At 45.1% G+C, this 27816-nt stretch overlaps 1 protein-coding gene across 5 annotated transcripts in view; it reads left to right on the plus strand.

Annotated features, from left to right (window-relative positions):
- plce1 (phospholipase C, epsilon 1) overlaps window positions 1–27816 on the plus strand; it is a 73004-nt gene that overhangs the window by 18584 nt on the left and 26604 nt on the right. For 4 of the 5 annotated variants that reach the window (XM_072703868.1, XM_072703869.1, XM_023842331.2 and 1 more), the window contains 2 exons: window positions 19506–19761; window positions 27399–27715. In XM_072703868.1, coding sequence (XP_072559969.1) covers window positions 19506–19761; window positions 27399–27715 — 573 coding nt within the window. Of the gene's footprint in view, window positions 1–19505; window positions 19762–22467; window positions 22583–27398; window positions 27716–27816 lie in introns of those variants that run through there. The other variant, XM_072703870.1, reaches the window with a different exon arrangement.

Below are 27816 nucleotides of genomic sequence, written 5' to 3' on the forward strand. Positions count from 1 at the left end.
GGACCAGGTTAACTGTCTTAACCAGCTAAGCATTGTCTCAAGGAATGTCTGACGTGTGGGGAACACATTCCCAAAAGATCGTTCCGTCAGACGAAAAAGCCTATAAAAAAATCACCACTCAGCATTCTAATTAATTTCAAAATAATTCAAGTAAAAGCGTACTCATATTAGAAAGGTCAAACATGAAATGCAATGACTGAAACTGAAAAAAAAAATAGGTAAAAATAATATGAACAGGAAGATTTTATATTTTGTTAAGTCGCTGTCTACTTTGAAAGTTTATTAGTAAACCAGCAAAGACAAGATACGCTTATTTGTGCAGAACATTTCACACGGATGCGATTGAAAGTATTTTACGGAGATCAAATAATACAGAATAGCATTATACAGTAAGAATGACATGTGGACTTAACCCAGAAGGTTCCCCGTCTTAAATATCTTAAATATCTCGGGTGTGCGCAATAAGTGAGACTATGCAAGTCTGTCTTGTATGAGCCTTGATTAATTAAAGCCGAACTGTGTTCGTGGAACGACAAGAGGCTAAGATGGCGCTAGTTTGAGTCTGACTTTCTTTCGGAAAAGTCTGGCTTTCCTTAGCTACTTTCATGGAATACCCCCCAGAACTGCACCCAAAGACAAAACAAACATGAAAAGCAGAGAAGCTTACAGAACCTCTACAGCACTGGTGTATCGTCAGCTGGCTATGTAGTACCCAAAGTGAAGACATATATCTTCAATTCGCACCTCATTTCAGGGAACCGCAAAAAACTTGGGCTGCGCTGTGGATTTGAGGGCCTTGCTGATGGTGCCTCTTTCCCATGAATCCTTCATGCTAAAGAGCTGCCCAGATGAGAGCAAAATATTCCCTTGGAGTTGGAGATGGAGTTTTTGTGATCCAGCCTTCAAAAGACAAAATATATAAGTGATTTATCGTGTGTCCTCCAACTGCAATGGATATAAGGATCAGTCTTTTATAGGATATATGAAGATGTAGTACAGTAGCAATAATTAGGTGAATCACTAAAGCACAGGACAAAGACAAGTTATAACTGGGAGTAAAACATTCATTAAAATGCTCCAGACACTGTTGGCCAAAAGCTTCGGCCTAGGAGAGATTTTGCTGCTGTTAGCCAAGGTCTTCCGCTGGTGTATTTTTTCCTGTCTGGAGTGTCAAGTTCTTGGAAGGATGTTCACTTTATCTGCTAAAACAATTATAACTGAGCCCAAAGTTAAGAAGGACAAAGTAATAATAAAGAGAAGGACCAAGAATAATGTTTTGTCTATCATCAAGGGTTTTCAGGCTCTAGGCAGCTGTGCTTGATATCTACAGGCAGAGCAACTTGATCAAAGCCTTTATGATTTTCACGAGAAGGTGGTTTGTTAAACTGGACCCACAACAATGGTGAGGTGGGAAATTTTAGAGAAAAAAACAGCCCTTGAAAAAATAATTTGTTTAATCGTCAGGTTCATTTGTGTTGCTGCCTTTTGAAGTTGTACAAGTATCACAAGAGTCAGGAAAAGCGCTCAAACTGTAGGGCCGTCGCCTGGGAGTCGCTGACGTCGTCATCGTAGCTACGTGCTTAAAAACAAATCCTGCGTTTTAGGAACATCTTTGTTCACTTGCTTCTTTGAAGGGGTTTCCCATATTTGCGCAATTTGAATTCTTTGAGTGTTAGATGTCAAAACACACATCTGAAACACATGGGACTAACAGTACGAGATGTAAATGTAAACTGTCTCACAAAGTAACTTTGGCAGCATCGAGGGCACTGAAATAATGCTGTTTAACTTGATTGCTGACCTTATTGCAACATTTTTAACCTGCTTGATATCTCTAACGTCACGGAAGGGTGACGAAGTACTGCTTTCTAGGAAGGACATTCTTTTTGTGCGTCCGAGACACTTTTAAAATTCCTTCTATGTGTGAACGTACTTGGCAATAAACTCGATTCTGATTCTGATTCTGATTCTTTTTAACAGCTGGCCAGCGCAGCAGATTATCGCTCTAATGTAAGCCTTGCATCCAGATGTTCTGGCAGTGTTAGGGAAAAAACAACATGCATAAACAGGGATTTTATGCAAGGAAGGTGGAATGTCTGCTTCCCGGAGAATGCGGCGAGCTCACTTAATTACTGGTGAGGATCTGGCGAGCCCAAAGTGTGGCCTTCACAGACCTGCCCGGAACCCTTGTGGTCTGCATATGTCGCGCCCTCCGTCGGCTTTATATACTATATTTAAGACTTACCCATTGTGTCCATGTCGTCATAATTAAAGTCTGAGTTTTACAAACACAATACCTAAATGCTCAGTAGAGACCGCATTTGTTTTCTATCAATCTACACATGTAATTAGGTATCTTTTGTTATTTTTTTTTAGTACAGATGTCTCTAAAAAGCTTAAAACACAAGAGAAATGGCAAATCTCGAGCTGCTCTCCTGTTGGCTGCCACCCGTTTGACAATGACCACAGTCGGCTCAGGACGCTGGGCTGAGAAGTGTAGCCCCGCCCATCTTTCCACAGAAGTGTTGGGAGAGAGGAGCCATCCCCACGCCACGGCCCAAAATAAGACCCGTTCTGCTTCTCCATGCTCCCCAGAGTGAGCGCTTCCTCTCTGAGGTCGTGACTCCGCGTTACAAAAACAAAAGCTGAGCCAGGGGTTACTGCTGCCGAAAGTCACATTGCATTCTGGTTCCCCCGCGCTTTACATGAGTCCCACCATATGTTCAATGTGCGTTACGTTAAAGGATGCCAAGCACTTGGTAGGTCGGATAGATGCGTGTCTTGGATGGTGCAGTCCTTGCATAATCTGATCTAGACAGTTCATAGTTGCAGCCTTTCTGCTAATGCTGTTGACACTAAATGCGGTAATTTACCTACATTAAAAGTTAGGTCTTTGAAGCTTTGTAGCAATACAGGCTTTTAATAAGAGGTTAATAGAGGAGTAGCGACCTCAGTTGTGGCCTATGACTGCCCCCTAGTGATATGGTTGGGTACTGCATTCTCGATTGAAACAATGAAATTCCACACTCTGGGGCGCCCAAGGAGCCTGTGGAATTCTCTACTTCAGCATTTATTTGGATAGTCATTTTTTTTTCAAAATAATTCACCAACCATTTGGGCACTATTTAAACTGTGTTTGCGAAACCTGCAGGATTGTACCTTTTGAAGGGCATTTGAGCTAACTGTCAGTCTCTTTATCTGATTATTTTTTATTTATTGTAAAGCTTTTTCTTACTTAAGATGTATGTATAAATTTCCATCCAGAACTTTCTCTGTTATCCATTTTTTATTTTAATTTGTCTTTATGAATGATTAAATTTAGCTTTTTTTTGCACCATAGTGAATTTAAATTTTAGTACAACAAGGATTATGTTTTACTGACTTTTACATGAGCAGAACATAATATTTAGCTCTCTTTTTAACTTTGGCTTGAATTTCGAGTCTCAGTCAGTTGACAGTTCAAACAAGTTCATTTATTTAGTGCGTCAGCTGAGAAGCCGAGATCTTGGTATGAGTGGTCTGTCATGTCTTACAGGACTACAGAGCCTTGTATCACATGTACAGCATTTCAGATTTCTTTTGACAATACAGTGACCTGCCACCAGGAGGCAGTCATAAGCAGTGCTGGCGATGTCATGACGGTTGAATCATATGAATGTTACTGCTTCTAATTGAGACAGAAACTTCTGATTCTGCTCTGATAATATGCTTTGGGTGTTTTGCCTTGGCAGCATGCTAAAACATTTAACCCTTAGCTGAAACGACTTTCCCGCTTGGTGGAAGGCTGCAGTGAGCATACACTACAGCGTACAAGAAAGCATCCTTGAGTGATGTATTTTCAAAGCGATGGGGCATGTTTGTATTGTAAGCATTGATCTCAGGAGAAAGACAAACAAGAGGTGGACACTGAGAGGTTTGCCTGAGGTTCTCATGGCAACGGTATCCGGAGCCTCATAATGTGAGGGATCGACAGCTCATTTTGGAGCGACGCTTCCCTACCCCCCCCCCCCCCGTCTCATGGATAATGAGGTCATTACAGAGGCACAGCAAGCCAAGTGACCCTCCTTAATTTCGTATTCATAATTCAGCAAGAGGTGGATCGCTCAGAATATATTCTTCTTTGCTGCTGCGCATAATTAGATCAGCTAATTAGCCGTTGGGTTACCTAACACACGTAGATGCTCAGAATTGTAAACATGCTATCGGCCATAAAGTGTTTTTCTGCATTTGCATTTCAAAATCCTTCATTTACATTATTCTGTCAAATAAATGTATTCATGAATCACAACTGGATGATTAACGTTTGTTTGTTTTTTTTTTTTTTTTGTCTTTATAATCCAAATATAAGTGGGAAGTGTCTCTTGTTGGATCCTCACTGACAGAGTTAACTGCTTTTTAAAATTGTTTATTGGACAGCAGCGTGTCTGTCTGTTTGTTGAACTGTCCCTAGGGACCTGCCAGATACAGCAGAGAAATCTGGAGGATAAACATACAAAGACAGACCTAAATAATCACAAAAAAATGGCAGCAGTTTGAGGCAATAGTTCAACAGTTTCGGTACAGAGGTTCAACTTTAAAAACCATTCTGCAGAAGGGGGTAGTCAAAAATCGGGAGGAAAGGAAGACATTTCACTGCCACTGGATGATCAGAGGGTGCAAGACCTTCGGGAGGTTCAGGGACGCTAAGCTCAGAGAGGTTCTGTAGGCTGTGGAGGGTGTCGGAGGTCATGGACTAGCTGTCATGTCCGCTGGGCCAAATGAGTTAGCCTCCCGCGTGTTGTTAGCATGTCCCCTTCAGGGGAAGGGTGTCCCATTCGGGTGAGGGTGCCCGGGTGGTCGGCTTTGACGATGGGCTTCTCTAAGGCCCACTGGGCCGGTCTGGGGAGTGGGGAATGTCCCTCCTCGCTGCCCTCCCTGAAAGAGTAACAGTGGTAAAAAAGCTCTCCAGTTAAGCCAGTCCCACAGAGACTGGGGAGACTGGAGGGACTTTGTAAGAGGGCCGTTTCCAAGCTTCACCGTGGCGACACCCTCCACAAGCCCCCCCCCCCCCCATCTAGGCTTTATTGAAGTCTCCCTCCATCCGATAAGATCTCCAGCATTGCCTCGCACTACTCCGAGCGAGTTCCCGTCGAGCCAAATAAGGGTAGTGCTCCCATCGGAAACGCTGAGATCCCCGGCTCATCCCTGCCCTTCTCGGGCTGGGATTCTCTCTTCCTGAGTGACAAGGATTTAACAGAAGCCACTTCCCTGTTCTGCAAAAGGCTCCCTGGCCAGATGCCTCCTTGATCCTTTGCCACAGTGAGTAGGACCTGCTTTCGCGCTTTTTAGAGAGTCCAGGTTTGAGAATCACATCATTTTTGAGTCTATAGGTAATTTTGATTAGCCTGTTTTCACAGTTATTTTCTCTCATATGAAATCATGAAGAATGTCTGCTACCTTACTTCAGTGCTAGCTGAAACCTATTTCTCAATAAGGTAAGATCAAATGTCTGTATGTACGATTTTGTGCGTTAAATCAGTTCAGGCCTAAGGTTGTTGATCTAAAGGTTGGTACTGCTAGTGTAGGGTCTACTGAATTTTAGGCTATGTTCGAACACAATATAAATGAATGTAAAATGCTAATAACGTTACTTTACGTAATAATTCAGCTGTTAACGTCAGTCACTGTAGCTGCATAGATGTTGATGGCTTTTGTTCTGTAACCTTTCTTCAATCTGAAAATCAAGTGCTTTGGCATATGCACTAATCTTTTGAGTTGTTTTGTTTGGACACGTTAGGGTGGTGGAGAGTTAAAGGATGACGGTGCAGGGTTTATATTTTTAAGGAACCTAAGCACCACTGTGCAGGACCACAGTGCGCACAGACTGTAGGTATTCACGAGCCGTGCTGTAATTTGTCTTGCACGCCGTAACCCTCGAGACTCTGAGAGATCACAGACAGCGGGTTAAAAGTGCTCATTATAAATATCAAATATTTACGATAAATGTAAGGAGTAAACAGGAAGTGGTGAGATTTTTCTTTAATTTGTAGGGCTGGACCCGTGTGTCTCTGTTAGTGTCGTTTTAGAGAATTTGTCTCAATAGAGCAAACAAAATCTTCCGCCTCTCCATTTTGCTGGTGTATAAGTTATATGCGGAGCCAAACAGACTCGGATGACCGTGTTTTTCGTAATAAACCTCTATTCCTGTGCCTGATAAGAAGGCCTATATAAAGTCGCAAGCTGAAAGCCCCACTGCGCATTAACCACAAGCTCGTAAATCTGGAAGCTGGTTATTAAAGAAAACACAGCAGTACTCCAGCTGCGGGTTGGTCCGATCAGCCCGCTGATGACATAAACTCCAGAGCTCTTGTTGGTCACCGTGGAAATGGGCTCCAGGTTGTCTGCGGGGCGGTCCACGCCTGGCAGTTCATGCTTGGGTCGGCCGGTCCCTGAGCAATCAGGCCCGGCCTGGAGGGGCTTTTTTTAAGTATTCCAGTGATGTTGGATTTGGGACATGTGCTGGATTGCGGCAGAGGGCCGCTGCTTATGCGAGTGTCCAGCAAGCCTCCCTTGTAAACAGTAAATAAGAGCCGGCAGCTGTGTGTGGGACAGCTATGGCTCACTCTGGGGGGAGGGAAATGGCCCCGTGTGAAATTCAACAGGGGATGATAGGTTGGTGCTTAGACCCCCCCCCCCTGGTTCCCGGGAAGCTGCCAGTGCAGTCAGAGGGCCGCCAGCCACCTGGGGGAAAAGCCCGCCAACCAGAGGCCGCCGCTGCGGAGGTGAGTACGCAGTGCAGTTGGGGGTACAGCTCCGTGTTGTTTGTGGGCTCGGACCCCATGCACTGTTGTTGGAGTGAGGGTCCGAAAGGGTGGGCTTCGAACTTAGCTTCATTTTTACCTTTCAGAAGTCTTAAGGGGTTTTCGGTGATTGAGTAGAAGGTATAATTATGGCGCTTTTCCACCGGACCAAGTTCCATACTTTTGGTACGGTACTCTTGGTACTTTCGCTTTTCCATTGACTTCCGTTCAAGTGCCGGTACCAAAAGACCTGGTCCAGTGGAATAACACCCTTACTTATTTGCTTTTTTTTTTTTTATAGCCGATAAAACAGTTTATGAGCCAGTTGTGTTAATTATCACATACAGCACTAACGTGTTTCGGTCTGGGAGGGGACTTTAAGAAGGCTCATCTTGACACCCCAGGAAAAATAGGCAAAAAAAAAGTAGGATAAGAAAAGAATTTGTCTGGTGGCTGGGAAAGGACAAACAGGGCAGCGTTGGGAGTGTGCACCGTAAAACACAAACGCGGACACACACACTGGGAATCCGTGGAAAGTGGTCTTCCTGTGTCAGATCCAGAGGGTCTCTTCCTTTCATATATTACTGGATGGCTGTTTGCCATTTATTATTTTATTTTTTTAGTATTCAAAGTATTTAACTTACATGGATTGTTTGGCCCAGTTAGTGAAACTGAACACTATCTCCAGTCTTTGCAGGACAGTGACTGTTCAAGCCAGTATTCCTTTCTTGCCCAAAGCTAATTTCTAAGAATATGTGCAGCTACTGGATTACATGCAAACACACGTGACACATTGAAGTTCTTGCTCAGTATTTGAGAGGTCGATCATCACTGCTGAAATAAGTGGAAGCCTAGGACAACTACTTTATTGATTCACATCCCTGTAGAATCCCATATCGGCACAGTTGGGCGGTTTATTGACCCCAAACACAGCTTGTCCCTGGTTTACACTAAAAGGTAGCTGTATGCTGGACTGTGTATATGCATGTGTGTATCCTTCTCGGGGGGTCATTTTGAAATTGTAACCACGATAAACTAAAGATGCTTTTGCTAAAAAGGAGGTCCCCCCCAGCCCTGAAAGAGACTCAAACTATAGCCCATGAAATGTAGAGTAAAATAACTGCGTACCATGTCTAGATTATGGAAGTTTCAAGAGTATTACTAATATAATGATTGGCATAAAGGGAATATGTAAGAAGCCCTGTGCAGAACGTGAGTACTGTACTGAGTACTGTACTGAGTACTGTCAGCTGTACTGGGAATAACAGATGAAGAATTTATTGAAATTGTACCCTTCTGAAATCTGATATGCCGGTAAGAGATAATGCCGTTGAAGAGCTTTTGTTTTTTAATAGGCCGTAGTGAATGTCCACCGGGGAGGTAGAGGTGTAGCATAGCTGAGTGCTGAAGACGACAAGGATTTTGACGGCGAAGAGGTATGAGAATGTGAAGCGAGAGCTGTGAGCTTGGGGCAATATTACGCTATAACCGCACACAGAGGATTGCCCCACGTGTCCTGCTGAGGTTGATGTCGCCATGTGTGTTTCATGTTTTCGTAACTGCAGACGGGACCTTGTTGTGCATATGGTTCGGCTGCAGGAGCGAGGGCTCTCTCTCCCATAGCCCGCGAGGGAAGCGTAGACTCGCGCGAGCCCGCGGGTTTGTTTACATTAGGGGGCCGCTAGCAGAGGGAGACGGCCAGCTATCTCGCAGTCTAAACAGCGTTAATTGATATTTGATTAACCCGAGCCAATACTGTCCGGATGGAGGGGGGCTGGTTTGGGGTGAAAAAATATTTGGTCAGGGGTGAAAAATTCCAGACATGTAGGCATTCCGAGAGCGTGGAGCTGCAGGAAGGAACCTGGAGATTCGCAGTGTATCCGTAACGTAACGTATTGGGCCGCCTCGTGTTTTTGTCTGAAGGCCATTCCTGGCTGCCGAACATCGCTCACCTCTGAATGTTGGTTTCTTTTGGGGGTGGCTTGTGGTCAGGCTGTCTTGATGAAACCCTGACAGCGTAAAACCCCACCCCGGGTTTCCGAGCCCACACAGACCCACCCTGACCGCCGAGGGTGACCCAGACTCGGTGTGTGGAACCTGGTTTCAGCGGCTTGCGGATTAGGGTCACAGATGAGTTTCTGATACAGCTTTGTGTAATTTCTCTGGTATCTTTTGCCTCATTGTTTGCTCTCCACAACTAGAAATTGTAGCAGTTTTTGCCAGTCCAAAACATAGATGCCCCACAAGCCACTGTAGACATGATCTCTATCCCAGTTTATCCCAGTTAAGACAGTAGCAAATGGCCAGTGGAAGAATGCCAGAGCCCTGAATTGCTGCTGTGGGATCAGGCAGGTTAATACTCCTGATGTGCTCTGGCATGCATTGCTGGTGAAAGATGATTAAAATGTTTTCAGTCAATATTATGACGTCTCTTTCAATACGGAAAGAGGTTATGGGTAGATTTTTCTGTCTTTGTGATGTTCATTTCTTGAGGGACAGGATTTTGTTGTCGCCAGCCGACCTGTGAATATGTATCTGCACGTCAGCAGAGGACAATGGGAAGATGTAGCGTCTGACACAGAGAAGCCCTGCTCAGGACACCCTTAGTGTCCAGCGGAAAAAAGGGGAACGCGATCAGGAGCCGTGACAGGTACAGAGTGGGGGTGGTTATCATGTATGTATATTATCATGTATTTATTTATGATCACAGTCTTAAAGGTGCAGTATATTCTTTTTTGTATGATGTTACCACTTTGTAGCAACACAAAATTAAAAATGTGATGAAAAAGTGATTTTTACTTGATATGAGTATTGTCCTTTCGCATGGTTAGATAGTACATGGATACTTTTAAACATGTAAATGAAGCTTAAGGGAGCATCAGAATGGCTTATTTATTCCTGCTTATTCATTCATAATGTCTCCGTGAAAATCTGTTAAAATATCGAGTTATTCACGGATTACACACGTCTGACCTCCAGCAGAGTCTAGTAAGTGAATTTCTGGCAGCAGTACAGTAAGTGAAATAACTCAAAATACAAAACGCAGGACAGAAAACAAGACGTCATGTAGGAATATCTCATCAGTCGAGAAATGAATGTCTGGTTAGAGCTACCAAAAAAATTAACATCAAAGCTGATGAAAGCATGATTTTTTTTGTGCAGAGACATACCTTGACATTTTAAAATATTTCACCTATCTAAAAACATTTATCCCAAAGTGTTACATGTGCTTTTATTCTGCACAAACTCAGCACAAATAATCTGAGACCACTTAGAATGTTATTATTCAATTTTTTGTTAAAATCAACTTTAAACATATACTTTTCAAAAACCTATTTTCAGACATGCTGAGAAATTGTAAAAATAATCACATTATAAACATTTCTAGCCAAGACGTTTGAGCTCTGAAGCTTATAGACACAGGGGTTGGCTACACATAGGTGAATGAGACATTCTGAAATTTTATGTGGTTTGTTAGAACTTTGGAGAACTTTAGAGTGACACTCTTATTTTCAGTCAGTGGCCTGCACAATGAATATTGATGCGATAGTATGCAAACTACCAGAGGTGTTCACTTTGAATCTCTCTTTATTAAATTTAAGGTATTAAGAAAAAAGGTTCATGTTGAAGTTGGCGGAGCTGCACTCTGGCAAGGTGCAGTTTGGACTTAAGGGGGCGGAGCTGCACTCTGGCAAGGTGCAGTTTGGACATAAGGGGGTGGAGCTGCACTCTGGCAAGGTGCAGTTTGGACATAAGGGGGCGGAGCTGCACTCTGGCAAGGTGCAGTTTGGACATAAGGGGGCGGAGCTGCACTCTGGCAAGGTGCAGTTTGGACATAAGGGGGCGGAGCTGAACTCCACTGAGCTTTCTGTCTATATTTAGACCCTGTATGTGAGTAAATATGAATAATTTCTCTCTAGTTTGAAAGCCTGCCTTTTTCTTTGGAGGGTCTTTGATCTGTATATTGGCCAATACCTTGTCAGGTACCTTTATTATTAGTTTAACTGAATTTAAAGGTAAGGAATTTAGATGACTGTTAACTGTTAACTTTCAAATTTAGCAGTACAATCAAAGGTTACATTCAAGAATCTGCCTTTTCTCTGTCTGTATCTGTGAGTACCGTTTGGTTGGATAACTGTGGACAGTCTGCTCTCTGTCTGTGTCAACGGGAGCTGGGGGGCGGAGGGCGTGCAGTGGCATCTGGCCCATGTGGGGACGTGCGTGTTTGTGTTCCTGTGTTAGTGGTGCGTCACACGTGGATCGGTTCGCTCGCGCTCTCTCGTGGGCCGAATGTACCGCGGTGTACGTGCCTGACAGTCTGTGAGAGCTGGTCTTGGTTACATGCTGTCCCCTGTCCCTGTGACCACCGCAAAAGGTCACGGCACTGGGCGTTTCCAGTGCCGGTGCTGTGGATGATCTTCTGGAAATGTGCCGAAGACTCTTGGCGTCGGGCCCTTTGCGACCCTCTTTATGGTGTTTTATTACGGTTTTATTGAGCGGACGAAGGCCCCATTTACCGGGAATGGCTTTCCACTCTCTGTAAAGAATAAACATGCCTGAGATCGACTTAAACGATGGTGGGAGGCATCTCCGGGGAGTGAACGCTGCTCGTGTTATGATCTGATGTCCCATGTGACAGCCAGTTGGCCCGGCTGACGTGGGGTACGGCACTGTGTGTCACTGGTTCTGCGAGTCACTGGTTCTGCGGTCACGGCCTCAGTTATTGTGGAAGGCCATAGAGACGCCGCTCTTGACATCCCCCTGGGATGGACACCAGGCTCTAAGCAACCCGGATAAGCAGTCATGGAAGACAGATGGATGGATGAAAATAATGAGGCAGAGTCCCGGCTCGATTAAAGGCACGCAGACGCTTTAATTTGACAAATATGTACAGAGGATGCTCTTGCCTCTAATCTCAGCCATTAGTCAGCGGGGAAATGGAGGTGCACGGATGTGGTCTTTGTTTAAACAGGGCTGAAGGTAGAGAAGCAGTGAAGTGCCCCAGAGATTATAATCGCACAATTTAGCAAGCGGCCTCCCGTGCATCGTCCCGAGCAGAATCAGTCTGAAGCTCAGTGTGGGATGGGTACGATATTTCTTAAAACAGAACTGTTGGTGTGTGGCACAGCGGGTTGGGATTAGAAGGTGATCAGAAGGTCGCAGGTTCAAATCCCAGTGCCAGCCTTGAGCAAGGCCCTTAATCCCCAACTGCTCCTGGGTCTGGCAGACTCTGCTTTCTCAAAAATATATGTTGCTTCGGATAAAAGCCTTTGCTAAGATAAAACTGTGAAAATGTAAAATCTGCAGAGTCCCGGTCTGGGAGAATGTGCTTTGATCGTGGGAGAGGAGCACTCCATCGGCGACCCCCCCACTACAAACGACCATGTCTGCCATACTCTGATTGTGACAGCTGCTTGCTGCTTTGGGGGGGAGGGGGGTTCACATGTCTTGCAGTGCTTGAAGGGTATAGAAGTCCCCGCATTGCCAGAATACCTCTTGCAGCGTCAGCGTGCGGAATCTGCCTGCACTAATTAGTGCCAGTAAAGGATGGCTGAAATTCCTATTGTGCACCCTAAACACACACACACACAAAGCAAGTTCAGCGTTCGGTGCCTGTGTGCCAGTGCATTCAGGCAGGAAAGAAAAGATAAACCAGTCAGTTCTGCAGCACAGACTGGCCTAATGTTGTATAATGTGATCCTTGAGGCCTCAGTTTGATCCCCCCCATGAATCCGGACCGACCCGCTCAGCGTAACGTAGCATTGCTGTTGCAGGAGTATTTTGCTGTGCCTGTTCTTTTAGGCGTTCATTGTCAGCACATCAGAAATGATTCACACCCTTTCTATTTCTGTTTTCTGTTGAGGCTTTTCATTAAGATGTTTATTATGAAGACAGCCTTGTTCATTTATACCCAGTGATGTGAAGAGGTCATTACTGGCTGTGGGTGTCTGTCATTTAATACGGAACATGACTTTTTTATTGTGACATTTACTAGAAATAACAGATCACACTGATGCACTTTAACCCAAACAGAATAAAAGAGTTTTAGGGAAATTTGGTCCTTTCTCTGTCTGCCTCATACGCGGTTGCTTATATAAAGTGTTTGGTCGGCTGATGATGATCATTTTTCTGATCCCACATCTTGAGTGTTTGAGGTCAAAAGGACACTTGATGCCTCTCAGATCTGCGTCCAGGGAAGCTTTTTACCGAACAGTTTAACATAAAAATAGCCTGACGGTAAAGCTTGTTTTCAGTTTACGTTTTATTTAAGCAGACACTTTTGTCCAAAGTGACTCTTTTTTGGGGGCCAAGGGCCTCAGGCACAGCACCCTAACCCACTGAACCACACACCAGAATCACTTGTTATATTTACTTTGGTAAATGATCTCACATGCAGAAGTGACCAGCCAAACCTCTGTGTTCCTCATGGGTCACTAGTGTAAATTTCAGCTTTTTTCCTTATTTCTCTTTTTTTCCCCTCTTTATTTCTTGCGATCGCTCTCTACCTCTCTAACGTCTTTCAGTTTGGAGGCTGTTTGGAGCAGGCATCTAGCCTGAGGACGTACATCAAATAGGCAGGTGCCACGATCAGATGACTGTGGTGAAAAACTATGACTGTCAGTTTTAAAAGTCCCTTAGGATCGATGGAGCCCCCCCCAAAAAGGGGCCAAACGCAGCTGCCCCCGTTTGTCAAATGCGGTGCAGAGCTTCTGGCAGGATCAAATCGGGCACGAGTTGATGTCAGCTCTGGTTACAGGCCAGTGAGGACCTGACGGGCGTCCGCTCAGTGCCCGATTCTCCAGACGCCAGAAGGCCTGGATTAGCGCCATGCACCTGCTCCGTCTTGATCCTGCTCGTGCCGATGGTGGCCTTGTCCTGCAGGCCCTAGTCAGCATCCCTACATATCACCTCGCTCATTCCTTCTCTGTGAAGTTCCTCTGTACCCTCCTCGTAAAATCATTGGCATAGACCCCTTAGATTAGCAGGGGGCTTTGTCCACATAATGCCGAGCGATATCGGCCCTGTTTAGCCGTGCCAAAAAGTGCCGCTCAGTTTTTATCCAATCGCTGTAGCGCCCTGCCTTTTAAAGGCAAAACGGGCTGCTAAACTGGACAGGGGGATGGATTTGGGGGTTGGGGGTTGGAGGGCGGACACTTCTTAATACCACCCACCCCCCCCCCAACCCGGCTTAGCACTGTTTGTCCTGTACGTGGGCTCTGTTTATGGCTGCTGTTCACCTGCAGCCTTCACACACATTTATTACCCATGGTGCACTGGGGCAGGTGAAGTCAAGCCAAGAGAGCAGCTCATCGTTACATGGGCCCCGTAAATCAGAATCCCTATTCGGCTCCCTGCTTTACCAGTGTCCCGGCTGAGGGGGGCGGGGGGGTATTAGGGAAGGCCAACCACTTGTCATTTTTATCCAAGTGCTGCCCCAATCACTGCTGTCCCAGTGGTGCAATCTAAAATCTGACAACGGTTAGCACAGCTCGGTCTGTAGCAGGAAGCCCCTCCCATGAGAAGCGGCGTTGAACACGCTCCGCTGGTCGAGGTTGCGGGTGGGGGGGGGGGGATTCACATGGCCTCCCCCCGCTGACATAAACAGGAAATAAGCAAAGTTTTGCCACAAAAGAAGGTAGACATTGGCTAAGATGAATGGCATGTGAAATGGTTTCACCTTGATAAGCGGTAACAGCTTGTTCGCTTCTAAGTTCTTTCATACATCTACAGTATGAAGGATTTAAGATACATGCAGAAAAAATGTTCACATTCAGAATAATTCAGCTTGTTCTTTTGTAAACTGTACCTTATTCCCTTTGTCGATGTTTAAAATGACAGCAGTGAAAATACCTAGTTTTATAAATCTGAGGCTTTTATATGCTTAAATGCACAATTGTTTGATAAAATCTGAAGCTTCTACACCTGGGATATTTCTGTAAGTGTGGCCGTTAGATTTTGTCTTTGCACTGACTGATTCTTTTTATTTTTTCTTGTGTACCTTGTAGCTACACAACCTTTTGCCATGTGTACATTTTTCACAGCTTATGCAACGTTGTGAGGTATTGTGAGGTGTAACATAAACGGTCCCCATTGGCCTTGAATGGAAAAATGCCTTTTTTTATCAGTCTTGTGGATTTTTCAGCTCCGTGTTGTGAATTGCCAGCATAATTTCCATGGAAACGTCTTTTTTTTCCCTCCACTCAAAAATGTTATTTGCACCGAGTAGACTTGTGTAAATGAAATCCGAAGGGAGGTCTGAGAAATTGACTTGCAAAGCATTACTGATAATCCTGGTTGCTGTGGCAATAATCTACTTAATTCAGAAATGCAGACTTGAGCGTTCATTAGTGTTAAAGGTTCCTCCCCTGTGCTGCTGGTCACAAGCACCTCTCTCCTGATTTGTTAGTTTGTTGTTTTTTCGAATATGTTAACCTAAAATTAAATACAGTTCATTGTTCCCTTTTTCCCGCTTTTGGTTTCTTCCTCGAAGGTCTTGTAACAAGAAGAGGAAAAACCAAACAAATGAAAGCGGGAGGCACAAGTACTTGCTTAATGACAAGTGAAAGTCCATTTTCCAGGCAGGAAGTTGTTGGGCCGATGAATTTTGCGAAATGCGGTCGGAATTGCCGGTCTTGTTTGTTCCTTTGTGGCGTTCACCCAGTGTGACCTCAGATACAAGTCCTCAGTGGCGGATTTGCCTTTGGTTCTCATTGCGCAATTGCATTTGCGGATTTTAATACCCGCAAGAGGATTCATGTTTCTTGGTTTTAGATGAGTCACTGTAAGAGCATCTTGCCACTAAGACAGGACTGTACTTCTGATCAGTGCTTCCAATGTAACATTATAATATCATGTAAGTGGTTTTCTAGACTGTGCATGAAATTATAATGAATAGCTTCTCTCGTGCTAAGACACTTCTGAAATATGCCCTCGTACCTGACTGTAAATCAAACATCTAAGGCATTTTCTGTCCTGGCTGATTGGTGAACAGAAAACTTAAAAAAAATAGACATAAAGCATGTTTAGCAAAACCTACAACTGTGTACTGAATAAGCAGTTGGAAGGTAAATGGATTTTTATCACTTACCCTACGTGATCCCATCAAGCTACTGATGATTTTTTTTTTCCTTATTACTTGCTTGCGTTTATACTTTTCTGTTTCCTGTGGAACTCACACAGTAAATTGCATTTGCCCTTAATGGGGGAAATAAAGAACAATCGACTTTGCTTTAGGACATAATCGTTTGTCGCCCGGTCTTCCGCCATAGAGCGGTAAAGCAAAATGGGATTACTGGTGCAGGAGAAGCCCGGGGCGCTGGCCTTCCAGGAAATTAATCACCGTCCCGCCAAATTGCAGCGATGGCCCCTGAAGTGAGCAAAATGGCCGCTCCTTACTGGACATTAACACAATAAATATAGATGTTCTGAAATAAATAACTGCAGGGGGCACCCTGGCCACTGGGTGGGATGGGATTACAGATATTAAAAACTCCATTTCCTATAAGCATTTCATTGTTTCCCACCAGTTTTGAACTATACAGTATACAGTGCAGTTTTTACAGGTTTAGGGTGTCAGTCACCCGGAATCATTCACCCTGAATCTCTCACATCGGTTTTCAAGATGTTTCTTTCTTGCTCTGACCTCCTTTGCCTGATCCAGCTTATTTAATGTTATCATATGTTATCATATGTTTATCCCCTGGTCGCATATGCTGCCTGGCCAAAACACAAGTCACAGTTTTGAATTTAAATCAGCAAGTACATAAGAGTCAATAATTGAAGACAGCTGAGTACCTGAATCTACTGAATTGCCTGGTTATACCATCAATGGATTTTTTCATTCATAATGCCAAGACTCATCGGGCTGGAATTGTTCAAAGAGTAATTCAGAGAGCATGAGGAATCATTTTCACACGTGGATTGGCCACCACAGAATCTTGACCCCATTGAATGTCTTTAAGATGTGCTGAAGAAAACTTTATGGCGTTCAACTCACCTGTCACCAATGCAAGATCTTGATGAGAAATGAATGCAAATTTGGATGAAATAAAAAATGTTGAGATTTTGGATAAGCACGTGGAAACAATGCAGTGACGAATGTGCACCATAATCAAAGCTGAAGGCGGTCCAACGAAATATTAAAAGTGTGTGACCTTTTTTTTTGGCCGGGCTGTGTGCATTTATTATACCATAGACTCATTGGTTAAATGATGTCATGTGAGATGCCTTGTTCTGCCTGAGTGTAACATTGGGGGACTTTTAATTTATTAAAGGACTGTGCACTCGCTATTATAAACCGTAAGTCTATATCTTGGGCATGTGAAAGAAGCCTGGAGAACAAGAATACAGTTGCGCACCCTACATTGGTGGAGGAAACATCAATGGCATTTGATACTCTGATGATATTCATGATGGAAAATTAAGATATGAAGACTGACAGAGAGCATTAACGGACAGAGTGAGACGATGGGAATATGGCTAAACGTGAAGCAATCAAAGGATGTGACAACAGGATATGATGTCAAAGACATACAGGATATAGACAATTTTTACCTCCTTAAATAAGCATCAATAACAAAGGATGCAGCAGTTAAGAAATATATTGCAGGCTGATACTTGGCAGAGCTGCAGTGAAGGACAAAGGAAAAACAATTCAGAACTATTGACATTTCTCAGAGCAAAGATCGCAATTATTCAGATTCTGTGTCACTTTTTATGGATGGGAAAGCTGGACTGTGATGAAGTGGTATAGGTAGAGTATCAATGCCTTTGAATATCACAGATTAAGTAAAATAATCAAGTAGATTCTTGTTCAAAGCAAGCCTGAACTTTCTCATGACGCACAAATGGCTGGTGAATGATCAGTGATTGAAGCAGTCTAATTTTGGCACAAGAAGACCTCAAGAGGATGATGTGCAGAAACACCGTAGATCAGCATTTCCCAGTCCGGTCCTTGGGGACCCACAGTCAGTCCATGTTTTTGTTCCCTCCCAGCTCCCTGCCAGAGCAAAAACATGTACTGTCTGTGTGTCCCCTAGGACCGGATTGGGAAACACTGCCATAGACGGGCTCAATCATCAACATGAAGATGCTGTTGGGAAGCCTGAAGACACAGGCAGAAGGTTCTGCAGGATTTATGTCTGTATGCTCATCAGCAGTCAACACTGCGTGCAGTGAAGGTGCCAGTTACCTCAATGTACGGGGTCACATCATAACCAACGACAGAATTAGCTGCTTTTCTGGGTAAAGAGAAAACCAAATTAGTCCTTAAGTCTCCCCAGCTGTGTCACCCAGTAACTTTCCAGTAATTGTAATTGATGACCGGTTTGACCATGAAAGATGTCTCTGTTGCGTCACTGTCCTTCGGATCTTGTTTTACGCTTGAGGGCACAAGCTCGTTTTGCCACTGTTGTCAGGATGCTCTAAATCTGCTCTGCCCCCCCACCCCCACCCCCTCGCATTCTGCATCCTTTCCGATAACTGCTGACGAATGATCCAACAATTCAAACTGAGGAATGTCCGACTGCTGGTTAGCGTTAAGGGCTAATGGCCCCCAGCGGCACCTCTAACTGGCCCCAGCAGGAAGTCCTCTAGTAATGCATTCCATATTAGATGTCAACAGAACTTATATTGCTGTCTAAATCTGAAATTCCAAATGGTTTTTGGTGGAAAATGTAATTCCGTCACCCGGTGACATGCCCTCTGGTATTAAGTAGCAGTGTTAGGATGACTCAGAGCTGTCAGGCATATTTGCAGACGACCATCATGGGTCCCACTCAAACACAACAAACATAAACGTTCAGATGGCCGTGCTGTTGTGGTATGATGTCCCTGGTTTATCAAGTTGACGACGAACTATAATGAAATTAAAGCAGCTTCTGTTTTCCATCGTCGTAACTTTCTAGGAGAATGAGACTGACAGCCTTGTCGTGTTGTTTTTTCTGCACCGTATGACTAACGTGCCCAAGTGCACTTTAACAAATCGAAACTGAAGTCCCCACTTCCGTTGTGTGATTGAACACCCCGCATCTTGATTTCATAATGGCTGATTGTCCAGTAGCCTGCCCCCCCCCATTTAGGCTGTAGTATATGACTTCTCATGCTCCCTTTCTTGCATTTATCATCAAGTTCCCCCCCACCCTTGAGACCCTCTGTTTAAATACCTTTAGCTAAATCCAATCCTCACGTTTCCCACAGTGTAACTATAAATGGAATCTGAGTCTGTCTGACATCCTTGTGTCCATCTTTAACCTCTTCTATGTTGATATGTAAACAATAGCTATGATACAGTTAATAAATATATGTATTGTCCAAATAGATATATGGTAGTATGCAGGGGGTCTAGAATTAGTGTGAGTCCTTTACTGAAAGTCCCTTATTGAGAGTCCCTTAGTGAGAGTCCCTTAGTGAGAGTCCATTAGTGAGAGTCCCTTAGTGAGAGTCCCTTAGTGAGAGTCCCTTATTGAGAGTCCCTTAGTGAGAGTCCCTTAGTGAGAATCTTTTAGTGCCCGGTTCAGCCTGGTTAGCACATTGGGGTTAGTCTAGTCGTGTGATCTCTGTATGCCTTGTATCTTCTGTCTGATGGTAGCAGTTGAAACAATAGTCCAGGCGATGCGTCCTTGTGGATGTTTGTTAAGATATGTTCTTGTCAGAAGAGAACCTCCGCTGGAGTGCAGATGGTATCCTTGAGCTGACATTGATTTCATCTGGTTCCTCTATCCGCAGCTTCACTATGGTCTGAGGCTCCAGGTCCACCTGCTCCATCCTTCCAGGAAGCTCCTGGCCTCTGCGGGCAGGAGGGCCTGCTGGCGGGACTCATGGCCGTGCACCTGTAAGGAGTCGTCGAGCTTCCGCGTCTCCTCTCACCAGACTACGGTCTCCGCTTACATCTCCGGGGCTCTCCTGGAGGCCATAGCTTCCATCGGGGCCCGCACTGCCATCCCCTGCCTGGCCAGCTCCTCCGGGAAGGCCATGCTGAAAGGTAGGCGAGACGCCGTAAATCCGGGGGTGACCACAAACCAGGAAGCCGGGGGGGGGGCTCTGTGTTATTACTCTCAACCCACAGAGCCGGCACTAAGGAATTGTTATGTACGATGCCTGTGTGCAAGATTTGGCCAAATCCAGTTAACCACACGGCCACAGGTACTTACATATGCGGTCAGTGACTCACTAGCACTGCAAAACCGCCACTGCCAGCCTGGCGCTATAAACCCAGCAGCAGTGTGCAGCCTAGCAGGTTAGGGATCTGTGGCCAGAAGACTGTGGGTTTAAATCCCGCGGCCAGTGGAGTATTCATATCACTCTTAGGCCCTATAGCAAGGCTCATAATCTCAGTCATTCCTGGGACACTGACTGTACTCTGCTCTCTGATCCTCACTTGTACATTGCTTTGGATAGTAGCATTTACATTTAATAAATCTGTTTAATGCTTTTATCCAAAGTAAACAGAAGGCTTATAAGTTTTTTTAACGTGTGCTCCCTGGAAATTGAACCCACAACCTTTAAATGGTTATAGCGCATAAAAAAGCATCTGCTGAATGAATGTAAATGTAAACTTTCTATTTTGCTACCTCTCAGCTTTTCAAAGTGCCAACAAGGACAGATGAATACAACAAATAAGTAAAATTGTATAATGTAGGGACCTCAAAGTGTAGCTACAGGTATTACCTTATATGTCATTCCCGACAGAGCGCTGGACAGGAACGTATTCCAGCACTATCTTACAAGGTTCATAGAGAAAGTGAGTTTCCACGGCGACAGCTGACAGTAACCATTCCACACAGTACAAATTCTCAGTGCGAGAATGTGGAAAAGGAGGGGGATTTGGTCCCGTTATGGGCTGTCGTTGTTGAACACGCTGTGCAGTGTAAATAGTGGCTGTGGTTTTGGACTGGGGCCGGGGGGGGGCAGCTGACTGATGACGGATGACCCGAGACTGGCGGTGCACCCAGAACACGCCTGCGCCAAACGCATTCTGGGGGGGGTGAGATTTCGCAGTCTGACCCCGCTGTCCCCCTTCCACACCGTGGGCCAAGGCGGTACGCTTATGTAAGATGAGCTCCGTCTCTCTCTCCCTCTGTCAAAAAGGGAATTTAAGAAAAAAAGTGACCGAAGCCAGGTGGGCTGGCTTTGAAGAGTGCCGCCCCCCCAAGCCAGATCATTCCTCCATCCAGGCATTACGAAGGACGCCCCCTCATGGTCCTCGTGGTGTCCTTGGCTCTCTTCCTGCTCATAACACGTGTGAGGTACAACAGGAGAGGGGCTCACGGGCTGTTCTGTAGCCCCTTGAACTTCCGCTCCGTGTCTCAGTTGGCGTCCGGGTGACGCACTCTGAATGTGTTGTTCTCAGGTGCGGTCTGACGTGTTAATTTCGCTTATTTTGTCTGGTATACACCCTTTAAGCTCTCTGGGTGTCTACGGCAGTGCCTGACAGAATAACCGTCCTGTGGCCCAAGACGTTAATACGATTGCAGCTTTATTCTTAGTTGAGTGCTGTGTTTAATATGCATTTTCCTCAAAGCATATCCCCAGGACCCTGCACGCAATAAAAAGTCAGAAGATGGATGGATGGATGAATGGTTTTATAAATACTCAGTATGTACTCAGTAAGTTTTGATGCTGCAGTTAAAATATAAGAACTGTACATATGTTTGAAATCCAGTTTAAGGAACTATACCAAAGTTTCCATCGCTGAGATAAACTCCTGCCTTTTATAGCACAGGGATTATAGAACTCATATATTAACTGTTCTGAATTGAGGTTACCGAATAATTGCAAGAGACTTCAAAATGCATCTGTCCCCTACATCAGTTCAGGAGAATCGGCTTCCAGTCTCAAGCTGGTTGTTGCAGGTATTAGCAGGATCCACTATGCTAATTCAGTTGCAGCTGATTGTTTGCAGGGTGGGGAATTAGGCATGAAGGGAATATTCGTAACAGGTTAATTAGTGAATAACAGGTGTTTTTGCAAGAGGGGTGGGGTAATGTCAGTGTAATCTTAGGATCATGCTTTGTAAGCGGCCATCTAAATTAAGGGTGGTTTAGATGTGCTCCTCATGTATAAGAGAGATGCTGCAGAGCAGGTTTAGTGAACTTCACATGGCTCCGGGTTAATTTGCACTTTACACGCAACAAAGCAGTTATTTGTTTGGCCTTTTATTTTTTTATGGACGGCTATCGTTTTCACTCTCCCGACGTTCTGCGCGCATCTGCAGATTGTGCTCCTGAAACGCTGTCTGGCCGTTTCGCCGTGAGGAAAACCAGACCCCCCTCTCGTTTAAATCGTACTTTAGTCGTGCTGCGGAGCCCCTGGACCTCGTTTTGTTTGAAGTTGAATAGAATATATTGTGCTCTGCTCTGCCTGCTGGCTTGTGCATACCTGCAAACAAGCCTGGAGTGAGAGAGACCTTCTGGGTCTCAGGATCCACAGCACCTGAATCCCCTCTCAGGTTCTGCAGGACTTCTTTCTTAATTCCTCCCTTGTTTTTAAGTCCCCTATTTACTGCCTGTTCACTCCTGCCCAGGTGTGCTCCACTTATTGAGTGAGTTCACTGAGTCACTACCTGGCACCGCGGCACCGTGACTCTCCGTCGGCATTGTTTCGGCGCCCCGTGAGTCACCTGACAACTTCTCTATTTTTCTGTTGGCTTTGAGGAACTCGCTGGCTTTTAGTAAACGCCGTGCTGCATGCTGCTAGCATGGGTTACGGCGCAGAATGGTCCAGCTGATGCACCCCTCAGCGCTTGTGACGCCAGGTTCGGTAAAGACTCCGCGAGTCTCCTGTCCCTCCCCGCGAGGTCTGTGGTGAGCACTTGTCAATTTTATTGTTGTTTATTAAATGGCTAGGGGTTGGGAGGTAGGCGGGGGCATTCAGGTGGCTGTCCCCCCCCCCCACCCCACCACCACCCCCCCCAGGAGCATTGCGGGCGGCCTCTTTCATGTGCCGGTAACTGGAAGCCTGCTGGAGTCGCGGCTCGTGTGCTTGGGGCCAGTAGCTGCAAGGAGCCGCGTGAGCGACACTCGCGGGAACACAGCTGCTGCCGCAATCGCTCGCCGCGGACTCCACCCGGCACCGGCCAGAGCCCGGACACGCGATCCCGCTCCCCCCTTGCCCCCGCCTGTGCCGATGAAGCCCTCGCAGAGGACTGACTGCCGGCTGATCAGTGAGTGCACGTCCCAGCTCCCGGGGAGCCTCTTGTTTGCGTGGGTTCATTTATTATTGAACGGGAGCTCCGTTGATCTGCTTGACAGCTCCTCATATTCAGGTGTTTTTTTTTTTTTTGTCCGGACACAGCTGCACGCGTTGGGTGTAAAATGTGCCTGAAATAGAGCTGCCTGCGGAGTCTTAAACCCATTTGCTAGGATACCGGCACTTTCCATAGCCCAGTCATTTTTAATTGTGTTTTTGCTTCGTTATTATTGCCTGTTGGTTCGTCGTAATGTAGTGGCGGCTTGACAGGTGATCCAGAATGTCGTCTCATGTCATGTGTGTGTGTTTAGATACCAGAGAACTCTCTCCGGAGCCGTGTGCATATATACCGGGACGCGGTACTTCAACAGTTTTATTCAGTGTTTGTTGGTCTTTGCACTTTTTTGATGATCTGGATAAAAATTGTTGTTGGTACTGGTTTTTTTCTTTTGTTTGTTAGTTTTTTCAGGAAAGGCATGAATATAGATGTTGGCACCAACTATATTAAGACTCAATTCATTACTTGGGGTAGCAAAGTAGCTGAATCTTCCAGTGAGTGTTTTGTCAACACCTCGTGTGTATACAGGGTCATTGTTGTCATTTGTTTAGTGGTTCACAGGCATACGTGCACGTGCACACACACACGCGCACACACATACACGCACACACACACACATACACGCACACACACACACGCACACACACACACATACACGCACACACGCACGCACACACACACACATACACACACACACGCGTACATACACACACACGCGCACACACATACACATACACACACACGCGTACATACACACACACACGCGTACATACACACACACACACACACGCGTACATACACACACACACACACACGCGCACACACACACACATACACACACACGCGTACATACACACACGCGCACATACGCACACATACACACACACACACGCGTACATACACACACGCACGCACACACACACACACAAACACACCGTGTCCTAATACAGCGTCATTTATCTTGCTCAAGGTTCCCTGCAGAGGTCTGTAATTGCAAGCGGTACATGTCGAACACTCCGTTCTTTTCTAGACACTCTGTTTTCAGTGAGTGGTGGAGCGCAAAAGCTCCTGGTTGGTGCTGCGTTTGCTGCCTGCATGGATTTCCGCACCTGTAGGTCCTTAATGCCGAGGAATCGGGGACTGCGATCGGGATGTGGCTCTGAGGTCATAGCCTTGGTGTTGCCACGGTGATGCAAGGCGAACTTGAAGTAGCCAGAATGTCACGGAAGCTGGTCTTGCCCTTTGTGCGCAGTAATGGGGAATGAGAAGAGTCACAGTTCATGGGGGGCATGGGGGGGGGGGTGTCTGAACATGGCTGACTTAGCACCGTAAGTTGCGGGGGGGGGGGGGGGGGGGTTAGCAGGTGCAGCCAATAGTTTTTTTTCGTGCTCTTTTGTCTTTTGTCTTGTTTAAAATAAGCACAGATAGAAGCTAGTATTATAAGCATAATAGTACGTATATTTAGAAAGTGATCAAAAACCGCCATTATAGCAGAGTTTCAACAAAGCAGAATAGATCAGTTTTGTCATGGAAATGCAAAGTATCTCAGGTCAGTTTATTTACTGTGATGTAATATATAATACCAGTGACATAATCTTCCTGTTTCCTTACAGAGGGTAAGTACGCTTATAGAAATGCATGTAACAGCACATTTTTTCATTTTCTTTCTTTTAGGAGGAGGGTGTTTATTCTTCCTGTTATTGTTAAGATATTAGACATGATCAGTTGTTCCTAGAAGCATTTTAGCATTAGACCAGTTGTCCCTTTAATCTATTAATGTTGATTATTTTTGATTTTGAACATCACCATTATTGTGGTCTGTTCTGATTATTATTTTTTAGGGTGCTTCCTCACACTGCTGGTTTTATACTGGAAGGGGGGGGGCAGTCCACCAGAATTATCAGGCTGCGTTCCTTATTCTGTTTCAGACCCCATCAGTGATGCGTTTTTATGATGCTGTATGTGCTCTGTTCCTAAATATGTTTTTTCATCTTATGTTGTTATTCTTGGAGTAATTGAACCTCCCATCCACTGGAGGCGCCAGTGCTGTTTCCATACAGCTGTCCGCTATTCCATAAAAATTCACATTTTGAAAATTGTAATTGACTGCATAATTAATATTGCTATATTGTTTGATATTCCATTACCACGCAGCTTATGGAATTTTCTGTCTTTTTGTAGCAGCTGTTTAAGTGTCATGTATGCCAAGTATCTGTGTCTTGTTAAGTACGGCATTAAAGCATAATTGAATAAATTTGAATGGAATTACATAAGGAGGGAGGCAAATTGAAACTCAAAATAAATTGATACTGTTGAGAGAGAGAGAGAGAGAGAGAGACTAGATTAGTCTTTCCAGTGTACTTGTATTTTAAGACATTTCCTTTCACATGGGTTTCCATTCATTGTTTTTTTTTTAGATATATTAATTCGAAAAGCACAGTATTTCTGTTTTGTATTCCGAATCTCTGTGGTGCTGTGCGGAACAACCTGGAACATCGCAGATTAATTAGAACTTCCACCACTTCTGAAATCCAAGTAGCTATTAATGAATAATGCTTTTGATTGGAGGATTTGGACATAATCCAGAGCTCATTACATCCACACTTGGGGTTTCCCAGATTTACAGATCTGCCGTGTTGTTTTGATGCTAAGATCAATTATTTGTATAGTATGTTTACATAATTGCTAATTAGTTTTACAAATCACTGTACAGTTCATATTCTTAAAATGTCTTTGCCTATCTAGTTATATGATAAGCCTTTTGCTAGTAAATGTGTCTTGTAAATTAAGTATTTTGAGTATATCTCACAAGCAACTAGACATTTCTTTGATTTTGAGTGACTACCAGAATTGGGCACTAAATTATCAGTGAAATACTGGTAAAATGTAATGCTTTCTCTATGTGGCATGTACATGTATGTCTGTCTGTATTGTAATTAAGTAAAGCTAATTGTAACTACTGTATATCCTCACAAAAATTAGTTTCCTCTTGATTGCATATGGAGAGCCAGTGATTGTTCTTCTAATTTCTTTAATGTACTTAGAGAAGTTCAGCGAAAGGTGAATTAAAAATAAAATTGTTACATTCGTTACGGGGTCCTTTTGTGATGTTGCCTGGGCAATATGCCAGGTTGCTACAGAAACGGGTTGCATTAGTGCTTGTTTGCTGGGTTTTTGTAGAGATTGAATGCACAGTATTTTTATGATGATCATATTACATATAATGGTTTAGGGGCAGAGCTGACAACCAACAATAAGAAACATACGAGCTCCCAGCATCTGAAACTGGCGTTTGTTGATGTCTGTTAGGAAGGTTCACAGTGGGCGAAGGATATTACTCACATTCAGGGGGCAAACAGGGTTTTATCAGTAGTGACAGAAGTCCATCTGAGTGTGTTTAAGGAACCGCACCAGTGACTTTTCTGGGGCTGGTGCTCGCTGCTGTTAGCGTCCGCGCTACCCGGCCTGCCGGATGCCCGTTCACGCTTATTATTTTTAGTTTCCTGAATTGACGGCCGTCAACTGTGAAACAGTTTTTCATATCTGGGAAAAGTACGAATCTGTTCATAGAATTAGTTAATAATGCGCTAAGTAGTTTATTTTAAGCTAGTACTCATGCTGCTAGGCTCAGATAGTCGGGAAGCAACAAGAAAACATTGTGAATCTATGCTATTCTTGTTGCACATCTCTTCCCATTTTGCAGGGCCTCTTGGGACCTTCAGTATAAGGGGCAGGTTGTCCGGGACGTCATGTCTTTCCCCTTCGCTGACGATGGCCAGATGGGCAGCCGATCCACTGTATTTATAGGATTCACGTGCCGTGTGTTGGGCGCCATACCGGGGTAGCTGTCCCTGCTATCAGGGTTCCTCCCCATCCTGGGTCTGGCTTTGTGTACATACTGGCGTCCCGGGGCTCCTGGACTTCTCACCTTGCTAAAGAGAACAGCTCTTTCTTGAAGGCCCACTAACACAGAGTTTGGGTCGCAAGACCGTTTTCAGGTCATTGTGGAATGTGTGGTTTGAACAAAAAAAGTTTTATTGTGAATTCGGGTCGTGATATACTGACCCAAAGGAATAATGTGGGTTGAGAACCAATGCTCAAGCAGAAGGTGCTCCTCTAAGCCATACAATTCAGCTCTCCACCAAATGAGGATAGATGTTTTTAGATTTGATTTGAGACCTTTGAGGGAGCTTTTCTCATGTTAGGTTGATCTTTAATGATTACTGTGTGTCTTCCTTTCTAAGCGTCGTAGGGGTGAATGGATCATGATGTTTTGATCTGTATAGATCAGAAGCCGATGCTGTACTCTTGGCACTCTCTGACTTCTTTGTAAGATTTAAGATGGCTCTCTCTGTCGCTGTTTCACCCTACAGAGCGCCCACTGTGCACCACGATGGCGGGGAGTGGCTCGCTGCCGTCCACCATGACGGGCATCAGCAAGGAGCTGGCGGACCTGCGGCACCTCATCCAGTTCCCCGAGGAGATCGCCGCCATACTGATGGAGCAGGAACAGCGGCTGTACCGCCGCGTCTTCCCCCTCGACTACCTCTGCTTCCTCACCCGGGACCTGGGCTCCCCTGAGTGCCCCAGGCGCCACCCAAACCTCAAGTCCTCGTTGTCCGCCCCGGTCGTGTCCGGCCGCACCAGCAGGGGAAACACCGTGGAAGACCTGGTCACGCGGTTCAATGAGGTGAGACGTGGCACCGCTGCGGGAAATCGCCCGAGGACACTCGAGATGGCAGCCGATGGAGAGGCAAATGGTTAATTTATCAGTATTGGTAGGGTTAGTGG

Source organism: Paramormyrops kingsleyae, chromosome 20 (assembly GCF_048594095.1).
Source record: "Paramormyrops kingsleyae isolate MSU_618 chromosome 20, PKINGS_0.4, whole genome shotgun sequence".
Lineage (NCBI taxonomy): Eukaryota > Metazoa > Chordata > Actinopteri > Osteoglossiformes > Mormyridae > Paramormyrops > Paramormyrops kingsleyae.